The sequence below is a fragment of the Nerophis ophidion genome, linkage group LG08 (assembly GCF_033978795.1).
Source record: "Nerophis ophidion isolate RoL-2023_Sa linkage group LG08, RoL_Noph_v1.0, whole genome shotgun sequence".
Classification (NCBI taxonomy): domain Eukaryota; kingdom Metazoa; phylum Chordata; class Actinopteri; order Syngnathiformes; family Syngnathidae; genus Nerophis; species Nerophis ophidion.
In genome coordinates this window covers 75,557,223-75,568,794 of record NC_084618.1, presented here as the reverse complement: position 1 = coordinate 75,568,794, position 11,572 = coordinate 75,557,223, and the positions used below count along the sequence as shown (strand labels likewise).

General features: G+C 42.8%; 1 protein-coding gene across 1 annotated transcript; it reads left to right on the top strand.

Annotated features, from left to right (window-relative positions):
- The first annotated feature begins 9,196 nt into the window (after window positions 1–9,196).
- On the top strand, window positions 9,197–11,326 carry LOC133558391 (zinc finger protein 503-like). Its single transcript, XM_061909746.1, has 2 exons — window positions 9,197–9,698; window positions 9,782–11,326. The coding sequence occupies exons 1-2, from the start codon at window positions 9,450–9,452 to the stop codon at window positions 11,159–11,161; spliced, it is 1,629 nt and encodes a 542-aa protein (XP_061765730.1). The 5' UTR covers window positions 9,197–9,449; the 3' UTR covers window positions 11,162–11,326.
- The last annotated feature ends 246 nt before the right edge of the window (window positions 11,327–11,572 follow it).

Below are 11,572 nucleotides of genomic sequence, written 5' to 3'. Positions count from 1 at the left end.
TCAAATGTACTTCTAATGTATATACTTGTTCTTATGCTATGTGAACTCACTATGTTCTCTGCTGGCTGTACATATCCTACTAAATAAGACCTACACTGTTTCAATGTCCACATTTCTCTGTTGATGCAATTGTTGATGACTGAAGTTCTGATATCAACCAAAGCTCCTCATCCCACCCCCCGGATTGTAAATAATGTGCATAATTCAATGTACATACTATGATGATTAACTTGTGTGATGACTGTATTATGTTGATAGTATATATTTGTACCATGAATTGATTAACGTGGACCCCGACTTAAACAAGTTGAAAAACTTATTGGGGTGTTACCACTTAGTGGTCAATTGTACGGAATATGTACTGTACTGTGCAATCTACTAATAATCAATCAATCAATCTATACCTATTCTGTGTTATGTGTTTTATGTTGAACGATTGCACCAAGAAAAATTCCTAATTTGTGAACCCGTTCTCAAACAATAGCAATAAAAACTATTCTGATTCTGATACACTTGTTTTTGCACATAAAGTACCTACATTTTAAGCAGACTGACTATATGGTATTTAAACTCACGTTTATTACAGACAACAGGAACAGCTAAGGCAAGAGTCAAATTTTTTTTTTTAAAAAGTAAGCTTCTATGATTCCTAAAAAGAATACCCAGTAGAGGTTATTTTTTTAATTAGTGCGTCCTCATGCTAGATTGCAAGTGATTCAGCTTTTCAAACACATAGGTCGCTTGCAGAGACCCCGATCATTTAGCTGATGTCCTACTTTTAAAAAGCTGCTGTATTGGCAGCGGCTCTAGCAGATCCATAAACGTGTCCGGCGTCGGTGAAATACAACCAGGAGATTTCAGGCTCTCTGTTTAAAAGTAATGAATTACGACGACAGGCGGAGCTGGGAGGGGGTGGAAAAATGTGCAGCCATTTAGGGACGAAGCCGAGAATTTGGTGTGCGCCTCGGCGGGCCATCCATCAGGGCCACAATAAAAGAGTTTTTGGCTGACGGCGGGAATTTATGGTCGCCCTTCCCTGTCCTAATAAGTCAAACGGCCGTGTCACCGGGCTGACAGGCCGTTGCCGAAAACAGCAGCCGCGTTATCAATCAAAAAACACTTGCATCTGTTTAACTTTCGCCTGATCAGCAAGACATTTATAGGCTATTGAGTAATAAGATAAGTGGGTCCATTTCAGTGGGGGGGGAAATGGAAGATTTAATGATTAATGGTGACCACAATGAAAATACTTTTTGCGTTGAGAAGCGCGTGTTTTTGGCTCGAATGTGTACTTAATTTTTTCCGGATAGACAAAAATCTACAATGGTTTTGCTTGGCTAGCATTAGCTTAATTATGTTGTGGACATACCGTAACTTTTTGGCTCAGCAGGAAAAGGTATGAAGAGTTGCCCAATAAATGTGCGGGGAATTAGGGATGGGTACTTCTGTGTGTTCATGTATTAATAAATGTGTTTGATGATAAATATACCGCATTATTTTATTTAACATTTAACAACGAGCTGATAATGATAACTGTGCTGTCCAGTTAAATGTTGTTTTCCTACACTTTTGAGCAAGTATTTTAGTACTGTTTGCATGCAGTTGCAATTCATAGACGTTAGATGGCAGTAGTGTAAAGGTGACGGATGTTGCCCAGTAAGGAAGTAGCCTTTATCATTAAGCTGAATCTAGTCGTTTGTTGCGTCCTAAAAAGTGGTTATACTGTAAGTATTGTATTTATTACACACCAGTTCTTTGATTGTAACATGCATCTCGGTTGTAGTTTTCTTTACCAAATTTGGTGGTGTTAAAATCGTCATGGAAAACCGTTAATGCTAATATATAGCCTGCCGACGGCATATAAATAAATAAATGGGTTGTACTTGTATAGCGCTTTTCTACCTTCAAGGTACTCAAAGCGCTTTGACACTACTTCCAAATTTACTCATTCACACACACATTCACACACTGATGGAGGGAGCTGCCATGGAAGGCGCCAACCAGCACCCATCAGGAGCAAGGGTGAAGTGTCTTGCTCAGGACACAACGGACGTGACGAGGTTGGTACTAGGTGGGAATTGAACCAGGGACGCTCGGGTTGCGCACGGCCACTCTTCCACTGCGCCACGCCGTCCCTATCCAATGTAAATTAGCATCGAGCTAGCCCATTTTTTAAAGTGTAGCCTTACTGTACAATAAAGTGTTTTCTATCAGGCATACTTGCTTTTTTGGCATTGGGAAATTGCAACCTATGTTGCCTACGTAATGTGCAACAAAAGGTATCGAAATATAGCACTGTTTGATTTTATGTGAATCGATGCCCAGTAGTACTGAATTTGGTCAGTGCCTGTAAAAGTACCTATTCTTATAAGCATTGGTTGGTGCCAGCACCAAGTTTTTTTTTTTAACACCACGGAAAAACTTTTTGTTTTGCAAGTAACACCATTTTTTTCTACTTCCGCTTATCAGTTTAGTTAGTGTAAAATGTGTGGCTTCTGCTTGCTGGTAGCTGGCTTGAGGAGTAGAGGTGTACAAAAATATTTAAACACATTTCTAATTCAATTTCAACAAATATTTAGTCAAAAAAATTGCATTTTTACAGTTATTTAATACATGTAATGTATGCAATGCCCCGCAATAAGGTGGCGACTTGTCCAGGGTGTACCCCGCCTTCCACCCAAATGCAGCTGAGATAGGCTCCCCGCCACTCCAAAAAAGGGACAAGCGGTAGGAAATGGATGGATGGATGCATGCAGTGATGGGCAGTAAGAAGCTACATTAAGTTAAGCTACGTACCTTAACTACATTTTCCAGTAGCTTGCCGGTAGCGTAGCTACTTTTTTAACGATTAGCGATTCTTGTCGCTTAGCTACTTTTAGACCCATGCCGCGACGTAGTTTACATCAAAGCTACCAGCTACAAAGAGAGAAAACGGACTGCAAATCGAAAATACAATGTCCTGGATAAATGAAAACATATACGAAAATCCACGATGATTGGTTGGTGTTTGTATGAAGATTTACAATTGGCTAAGGTTAAGGCGAAACATTACAAACTGTACAATCAGAGGCAAGATAACTGGTGTTGCAAAATTCCGGGAATATTTAAAGTTGGAAACTTTACATGGGAATTAACGGAAATAAATGGGAATTAATGGGAATAATTTAATGCAACATGCTCGATCTTCCAGCAGGATTATTAGCTAAAAACAACCTGATTTAATGCAAATTCAGTAGAATTTCAACCCTGTACAGTGCATTCCTCCATCACATGAGCAGTGCATTCTTCCATCACATGCACAGATAATTCCCGGCATGCTACACACTACAGCAGGGGTAGGGAACCTATGGCCCTAGAGCCAGATGTGGCTCTTTTGATGACTACATTTGGCTCTCAGATAAATCATAGCTGACATTGCTTAACATGGTAAATAATGAATATTTCCGCTGGCAATCAGTGTCAAAAATAACGTTCAAAATATAAAACATTCTCATGCATTTTAATCCAGCCATCCGGTTTCTACCGCACCTGTTCAAGAAGTCGCATTAATGGTAAAAAGTATCTTATTTTTTGTTGGTTAACTTCAGAATAACCATGTTATTAAAATGAATAAGAGACTTGTATTAAAAATGCACGCATTTAGTTGTATTCAGTCTTAAAAAATATATATTATATGGCTCTTACAGAAATACTTTTTAAAATATTTGGCTTGTATGGCTCTCTCAGCCAAAAAGATTCCCGACCCCTGCACTACAGCATGGCTATTGAGGCCACACTAGTATTTGAGCCCAAGGACTTCATCCAGTCAGGTAAGTTTTGATGATATTACTGGGGTAAATATATTGTATCTATGGTATTTAAGTTTAATAGGAGGTGTAATTGTTTGTTACTATATGACTGTAGACTACTCCAGCAGACTTCTACTCAAGCTAGCTAGCTGTTCCTGTACTTGTTAAGCGATTTTGGGGCCAATATCTCTAGCGAGCTAGGTTTATGCACCACCACGGGCTCATAATAAACCAAAAATATTTCTCCGTAAGCCGTGATGCTAATTTTCTCTGTTAAATCCCATTAATTTATGCCAACAATGTTAGTAATCCAAATTTACCTTTTTTGTGATCCATCCATCCATTTTCTACCGCTTATTCCCTTTCGGGGTCGCGGGGAGCGCTGGCGCCTATCTCAGCTACAATCGGGCGGAAGGCGGGGTATACCCTGGACAAGTCGCCACCTCACCGCAGGGCCAACACAGATAGACAGACAACATTCACGCTCACATTCACACACTAGGGCCAATTTAGTGTTGCCAATCAACCTATCCCCAGGTGCATGTCTTTTTTGTGATCCTCAACTAGTAAATACTAAATCAAAACGTGTAGTTTCCTCTGCCTTCTGTTCTGCTCGCCATTGTCATACAAGAATGTAGGTTATAGTTTGATTTAGCATGCGGATTGAGTGTTCATTTACTCATCTAGCCTATTTCGATTCATTTTTTCATCAGTAAAATATTTTTAAAGACTACTTCAATTGTTTAGCTGACTATTAATATTTGTGTGTGGCATTACATTAGTGTTTTACAAGAATAAGTAAATACAAAAAGAATAATGCCACGTACACCATCGGATGTGTGGAGACATTTCACCTCAAACAATGTAGGCGGAAAGGCTGTGTACATTTGCAAATACTGTGCAAAGATCTACGTCAAAAATGCCACAAAGATGCAGCAGCATATAGACAAATGCCCAATAATATATCATTATTGTAATTATCCAATAATTCCCATATATTCCCATTAATTCCTATGGATGGTGTCCAACTTTGAATAATCAAAAAATGGTCAATATTTCCAAACTTCCCCAGGTAAATTTCCAGAAAGTTTCCAGAAATTTACCAGAAACCTTCCACCTCTTTGCAACCCTAAAGACAACACAGATCATCAAAAATAGTAAGCAAAATCATAACAGTCCCGCACTCATATCACATGACGACAAAGGAGTCAGAGACAGAGGGACGCTTCAAGCTGACCACTCAAAAAAAAATATATACCTGAAAATGGCAGAGGGATTCTATCCCGCAGATTAGATTTTTCATTTAGTGATGAAGATGGCGTGCAGGAAACCCACAATTTTGTGTGCCCTTAGCCATATTTAGAAAAATGTTGTGTTTAGAGAAAACAATGCCCAAAACACTAGGTTTTAGTGGTTTACTCCGTAAACAAAAAACATAACTGCTGTCTTCATTAAAAACGTGAAACACTATTGGAACACACATTCAAAAGAATTTAATTTACTGCACATAACTAATAACAACTGTTCCCAAACAACACAGACATTGTTGTTGTTTTTTTTGAGAAAGATATAGATATTTATTGTTTTTTTGAAATGTAGGTAGAAATAAATAATAAAGTGGTGGGCCAAAGAAAAGGCAAATAAATGTGGGTTATGGGGACCCCGACATTTAGTTGTAGGGTGTCTTTAGCTCAATGACAGATAGTTGATAGTAATGGACCCTTATTGGGTCCATTGTACACTCTGTTACATTAACATTGATATTATGCATGTGATATAAATTAAATTAAAGGTAGCAAGCTATTGTAGCTTGCTACAATTCTCCGGGGATAGCTTCTCCTGTAGTTTAGTTACATTTAATAGAGAGTAATTTTTAGCTTAGCTTACTACATTTTGCCCATCACGGACTATAAGTCCCCGTTATACTTTTCAAAGGTCCCTGAGTACAACTGGAAAGAGCCCAATGTATCTCCAGTGGTACTAGTTCAGTACCACAGTTTGACAATACACGTAACTTATACCACATCTACCCACGGTTTTTACTACGTACCAATCAATCGATCAGAGAGTACCTTTTGTTTGTTTCCGAGCTGTTCGGTTGTGGTTGAAGCGATTTGATCTCAGTCAACCATCAATTGTAAATATGGGATAAAGCCCCAAGTCGAGATAGCATGTAAAGCAGTGAATAAATCTGCTGGTAATCACAGTGTTAAAAATAACGTTCAAAATATAAAACATTCTCATGCATTTTAATCCAAATATCCGTTTTCTACCACACCTGTTTAAGAAGTCGTATTAAAAACCTCTAAAGGCTTAGTGGCCACATGCGTGGACAGGACCTTTTAGCGGCATAGCTCGGTTGGTAGAGTGGCCGTGCCAGTAACTTGAGGATTGCAGGTTCGATTCCCGCTTCTGCCATCCTAGTCACTGCCGTTGTGTCCTTGGGCAGGACACTTTACCCACCTGCTCCCAGTGCCACCCACACTGGTTTAAAATGTAACTTAGATATTGGGTTTCACTATGTAAAGCGCTTTGAGTCACTAGAGAAAAGCGCTATATAAATATAATTCACTCCACTCTTTATTTCCAAAATTACCGAATTGGGGTCTTATGGCCGCTTATGTGGACACTTATACTGCCATCTGGTGGTGTCAGAAGAGTAAAACATACAATGGAATTTGGGGGGAAAAAGTGTAAAAATAAGAGTTAGCATGTCGCTAAACATGAAGTTCACGTTTGTGTACTTAATTACAAAGTACATCATACCAAAATATGATTTATAATTTTTATTCTAATTAGGGTCCAATAAGCCCATATAGCAGAGAAATAAAAAAACATGTGAACAAACAGCTTGGGCCTTAAGAGGTTAATGGGGCAGAAGTATTTTATTTATTATTAGTTACCTTCAGAATAACAATGTTAAAAAAAAACGGGAGACCTATTTTACTCTAAAAACGTTGGTCTTTCAAAAAAATGCATGCATTAAGTTGTATTCAGTGTTAAAAAAAATATTATACGGCTCTCACGGAAATACATTTAATAAATATTTGGCTTTCATGGCTCTATCAGCCAAAAAGGTTCCTGACCCCTGGTGTAAACCAAACACTTACCAAATGTTATGTTTTGGATATAGCGTGTATGGAGTTTGTATGTTGTCTGTAAGCCACTACCTTGTTGCCCGAACAGCAACATATGCGTACATAAACTAACAACATTGATTTATTATAATAAACTTGAATCAGTGAATATTTATTTTGTGACATTTGTTTATTTAATACATTTGGACTGCGTTGAATGACTGTAGATCAAATTCACCGGAGGAGTAAGCTCATTATGGCAACGCAACTGACACATTTGTACTTTGCGACAAAAAAATGTCACATTGCCAAACTTCATGGTGGATCCCACGCTGATGCTAAAGCAATCTTTTACGCTAGGTTTTAACTTTTGGACAGCTGGCTTTTAATAGTTGTCTGTTAGACGGGATATGTTTTGCAGTTGAAAGCAAGCTATCACCAAAAGAGGGAGTTTCGCTCTTGTTTTTAATCAATAAACTTCTTGGTAACAGTCTTGATATAAGTCTGTTTGAACTGAACCCTGGGGACTAAGACAAGCAGTTTGCTCCCGGAAAGGAGACCTAAGACTTGTCTACTGTATCATTGTTCTGTTCTTCTTTGGCTTTCATTAAACAGAATTACAGTTAGATAACAGTGTGGGGGGACAACATGACGGATGTCTTAAAGGCCTACAGAAAGCCACTACTACCGACCAAGCAGTCTGATAGTTTATATATCAATGATGAAATATTAACATTGCAACACATGCCAATACGGCCTTTTTAGTTTACTAAATTGCAATTTTAAATTTCCCTGGAGTTTCTTCTTGAAAACGTCACGTAATGAAATATGAGCGCTGCACACACACACAGCTAAAAGTAGTCTGCTTTAACGGCATAATTACACAGTATTTTGGACATCTGTGTTGCTGAATCTTTTGCAATTTGTTCAATTAATATTGGAGAAGTCAAAGTAGAAAGATGGAGGTGGGAAGCTTTAGCCTTTAGCCACACAAACACACGGTGATTCCTTGTTTAAAATTCCCGGAGGTGAAACTTTACTAAGGATCAGAGCGAGGTCCAGCGAACATGGATACCGACCGAATGTCAACCAGCAGGTTTCGGTGAGAAAATTGTGGTAAAAAGTCGCTTCTTACCGGAGATCAGCTGAGCTTGTGCCGTCCATAAAGCTGCCGTCGACTTCCCTAAGACATTAACGTCAAGACACCCGTGAACACACACCTCCGACTATCAGGTACTATTTAATCTCACTAAAACACTAGCAACACAATACAAAGATAAGGGATTTCCCAGAATTATCCTAGTAAATGTGTCTAAAAACATCTGAATCCGTCCCAATGCAATCACGTTTTTTTTTTTACTTTTTTTTTTTCTAGTCTGTCGCTATCAATATCCTCAAACACAAATCTTTCATCCTCGCTCAAATTAATGGGGAAATTGTCGTTTTCTCGGTCCGAATAGCACTTTTTGTTGGAGGCTCCCATTAAAAACAATGTGAATATGTGAGGAGCCATCAAACATGTCACGTCATCGTCTGCGACTTCCGGGAAAGGCGGGGCTTTTCTGTTAGCGACCGAAAGTTGCGAACTTTATTGTGGATGTTCTCTACTAAATCCTTTCAGCAAAAATATGGCAATATCGCAAAATGATAAAGTAGGACACATTGAATAGAGCTGCTACCCCTGTTTAAATAAGAAAATCTCATTTCAGTAGGCCTTTAAGGGAACGACATCTTCTCGTCTACTGCTGTTACTACTACTACTACTGTGTTTTTTGCACTCCGTGTTGACCTGAATGTGACTGAGGAGACAGAGAAGAAGAAGAAGAGGACAGCTGACAGCTAACTGGCAAGGAGGACAGGGAAGTGACAGATGCCAGGCTGCATCGGAGGGGAGGAGGACGGATGTCAAAGGATGGATGGATGGATGGATGTTCTGCAGCCCTTTGGTCATTTCCTAATGACTCATGTGCACAAGCAAAATACTGTTTGGTCTTATTTTCCATGCTTTATAGAGAGGATGTGTTTGCCAACATCTTAAATTCATGAAAAGGCATTCATATTGACTCAAGCTAAGATGATCGGATGCGCATGCGCAGCACTGCCAATTATTTTTTTTAATTTTTTTTTTTAAAAAAGGGGGAGAAATCCAAATTAAAAGGCTTTCCAAAAGTGACATGCACCCTCCGGTGGACATGGGGCGTCATTTTCCTCTTTCACCTCGCATCAACTCGGCTCTGCTTTTTTGTGATTGGGGGGCTGTGGACCACGGGAGGCGGAGTGATCGTCCTCCTCCTCCCTCTGCTGTAATCCGAGTCCGGCTCTCGGACCTGCGACCAAACACTTGCCACAGGACGCCGACGAAGTGAAGGCGCACGACGGTCAAGCTCGACACGACACGCACGGATTCTGCACGCCTTTTTTTTTTTTTTTTTTTGCATAAGGATTTTACGTGCTCGCTTTCGTCAGTGTGTGTGTGCGCGCATATGGCTTTGACGCAGAGTGTTTCGGAGCTTTTCTAAAAGCACACACACACACCTACACACACACACATGCCTTTTTCCGCCTTTTCCACGACATTTGGGTCATGATCACATCGCCCACGGTGTCCTTCCTGAGAAATAGCACCAATCCAGCGTGGGAGAGCTACACCTCCTTGGGGCAGAGAAGCGCCAGTCGTCCGTCCGCCTACAGCGCAGTTTCTCCCGCAGACCCGTCCCGTCAAGCCGGTCGCCTTCCCATCAAGGTCCTGAAAATGTTGACGGCCAGGGCAGGACACATTTTGCACCCGGAATACCTCCAGCCTCTACCGTCCACCCCGGTCAGCCCCATCGAGGTAAGTCCGTATGCCATTTTCAAAACAAGTTATTTTCTTTAATATACAAAAGTTGATTCATTGTGATGTTTCCCATCTTCCAGCTGGACGCCAAGAAAAGCCCACTGGCACTTTTGGCTCAAACATGCTCCCAGATCGGGAAACCGGACCCCCCGGCCTCTTCCAAGCTCTCCTCGGTGGCCTCCGGCGACAAGGAGAGCAAGTGCGGCCCGCTGAAGATCAGCGACATCGGCGCCGAGGACAAGTCGAGCTTCAAGCCCTATTCCAAGTCCTCGGACAAGAAGGAGTCTAGCGGCGATAAGAACAGTTTCCGAGTGCCTAGCGCCACCTGCCAGCCGTTCACGCCCAGGACAGGCAGCCCCAGCTCCTGCGCGTCCACCTCGCCGCTGCCTTGCGAGGGAAAAGCGGACAAGGAGGACAAGAAGGAGGGCGATGGCGGTAAAAACACGTCAGCGGAGAGTAACAGGAACGGTGGAATTACCCCCGATGGGAACCAGGAGGTCACGTCCGGATCCAAAGTTGTCACGTCGGATTCCATATCGGTCACTTCCGCGTCCTCCTCGGTGCTCGGCTCCGGATTGGTGGCGCCGGTCTCCCCCTACAAGCCCGGCCACACTGTGTTCCCCCTGGCCCCTGCCGGCATTTCCTACCCTGGCAGTTTAGCGGGGGCTTACGCCGCGTACCCGCAGACGTTCCTGCCTCACGGAATGACCCTCGACCACACCAAGTCCGGCAGCCAGCTTTTGAGCGCGCAGTTCGCCGCTGCCAACTCCATGGGGTGCAGCAAAGCCGGGACGAGCCCCCTGGCCGGGGCGTCGCCTCCCTCCCTCATGTCCGCCAGCTTGTGCCGGGACCCCTACTGCCTCAGCTACCACTGCACCAGCCACTTGTCCGCGGCGTCCGGCGCCAACTGCGCGCACGACTCCGCCGCGCTCAAATCCGGATACCCGCTCATGTACTCCGCGCACCCGCTTCACGGCGTGCACCCCTCGGCCCCGTCGTTTGGCGGACACCCGTTGTATCCCTACGGCTTTGTGCTGCCGAACGACCCGCTGCCGCACGTCTGCAACTGGGTGTCGGCGAACGGACCGTGCGACAAGCGCTTCTCCAGCTCCGAGGAGCTGCTCGGCCACCTGCGGACTCACACGGCCTTTGCCGGCTCGGAGAAGCTTCTCTCCGGCTACCCGGGCTCGTCGTCCCTGGCGAACGCCGCGGCGGCTGCCGCCATGGCTTGTCACATGCACATGCCTTCCAACGGAAGCCCGGGCAGCCCCGGCACGCTGGCTCTGCGGGGGCCTCACCACCCGCTCGGACTGGGAAGCCGCTATCACCCGTACTCCAAGAGCCCCATGTCCGCCCCGGGAGCCCCGGTGCCGGTGCCTGCTGCCACTGGACCCTATTACTCTCCATACGCCCTGTACGGACAAAGACTGACCACAGCCTCGGCTTTGGGGTACCAGTAGTAGAGACTATTACAAATATATACATTTATAAAGAAGATTTAGGCCCAATGAGTTTTATATGTACTTCATGCAGGGACTGGATCCATGTGGGGATCACTGTATTTATTTGAGATAGCTTCAAGCGTGACTAAAATAAAAAAAAATATTATAATATAAAACTGTCAACAGCGTCGATGTGCATTATTTGGGAGATTAGTGAGCTGATTGGAATGTGACCTAAAAAAAAAAAAAAAGAGCTCCTTGGATTGTAGCAAGGCCTCCAAGGTTGTCTGCACTGTGATGGATGTGGAAGATCAATCAGCAGCTTCTTAACAAATGTCATTGATTTATTGTGTGACCTCTTGCAGCATGAAGCCCATTTTTTAAACCCAGCAGACAAGAGGATTCACAGTTCATTACAAATACTTAAAA

What these genes read in the sequence shown, in the direction of transcription:
- LOC133558391 (XM_061909746.1), top strand. Translation starts at nt 9,450, where the DNA reads ATGATCACATCGCCCACGGTGTCCTTCCTGAGAAATAGCACCAATCCA. An exon ending in CCCCGGTCAGCCCCATCGAG is followed by an intron (nt 9,699 to 9,781) that starts GTAAGTCCGTAT and finishes CCCATCTTCCAG; the next exon opens with CTGGACGCCAAGAAAAGCCC.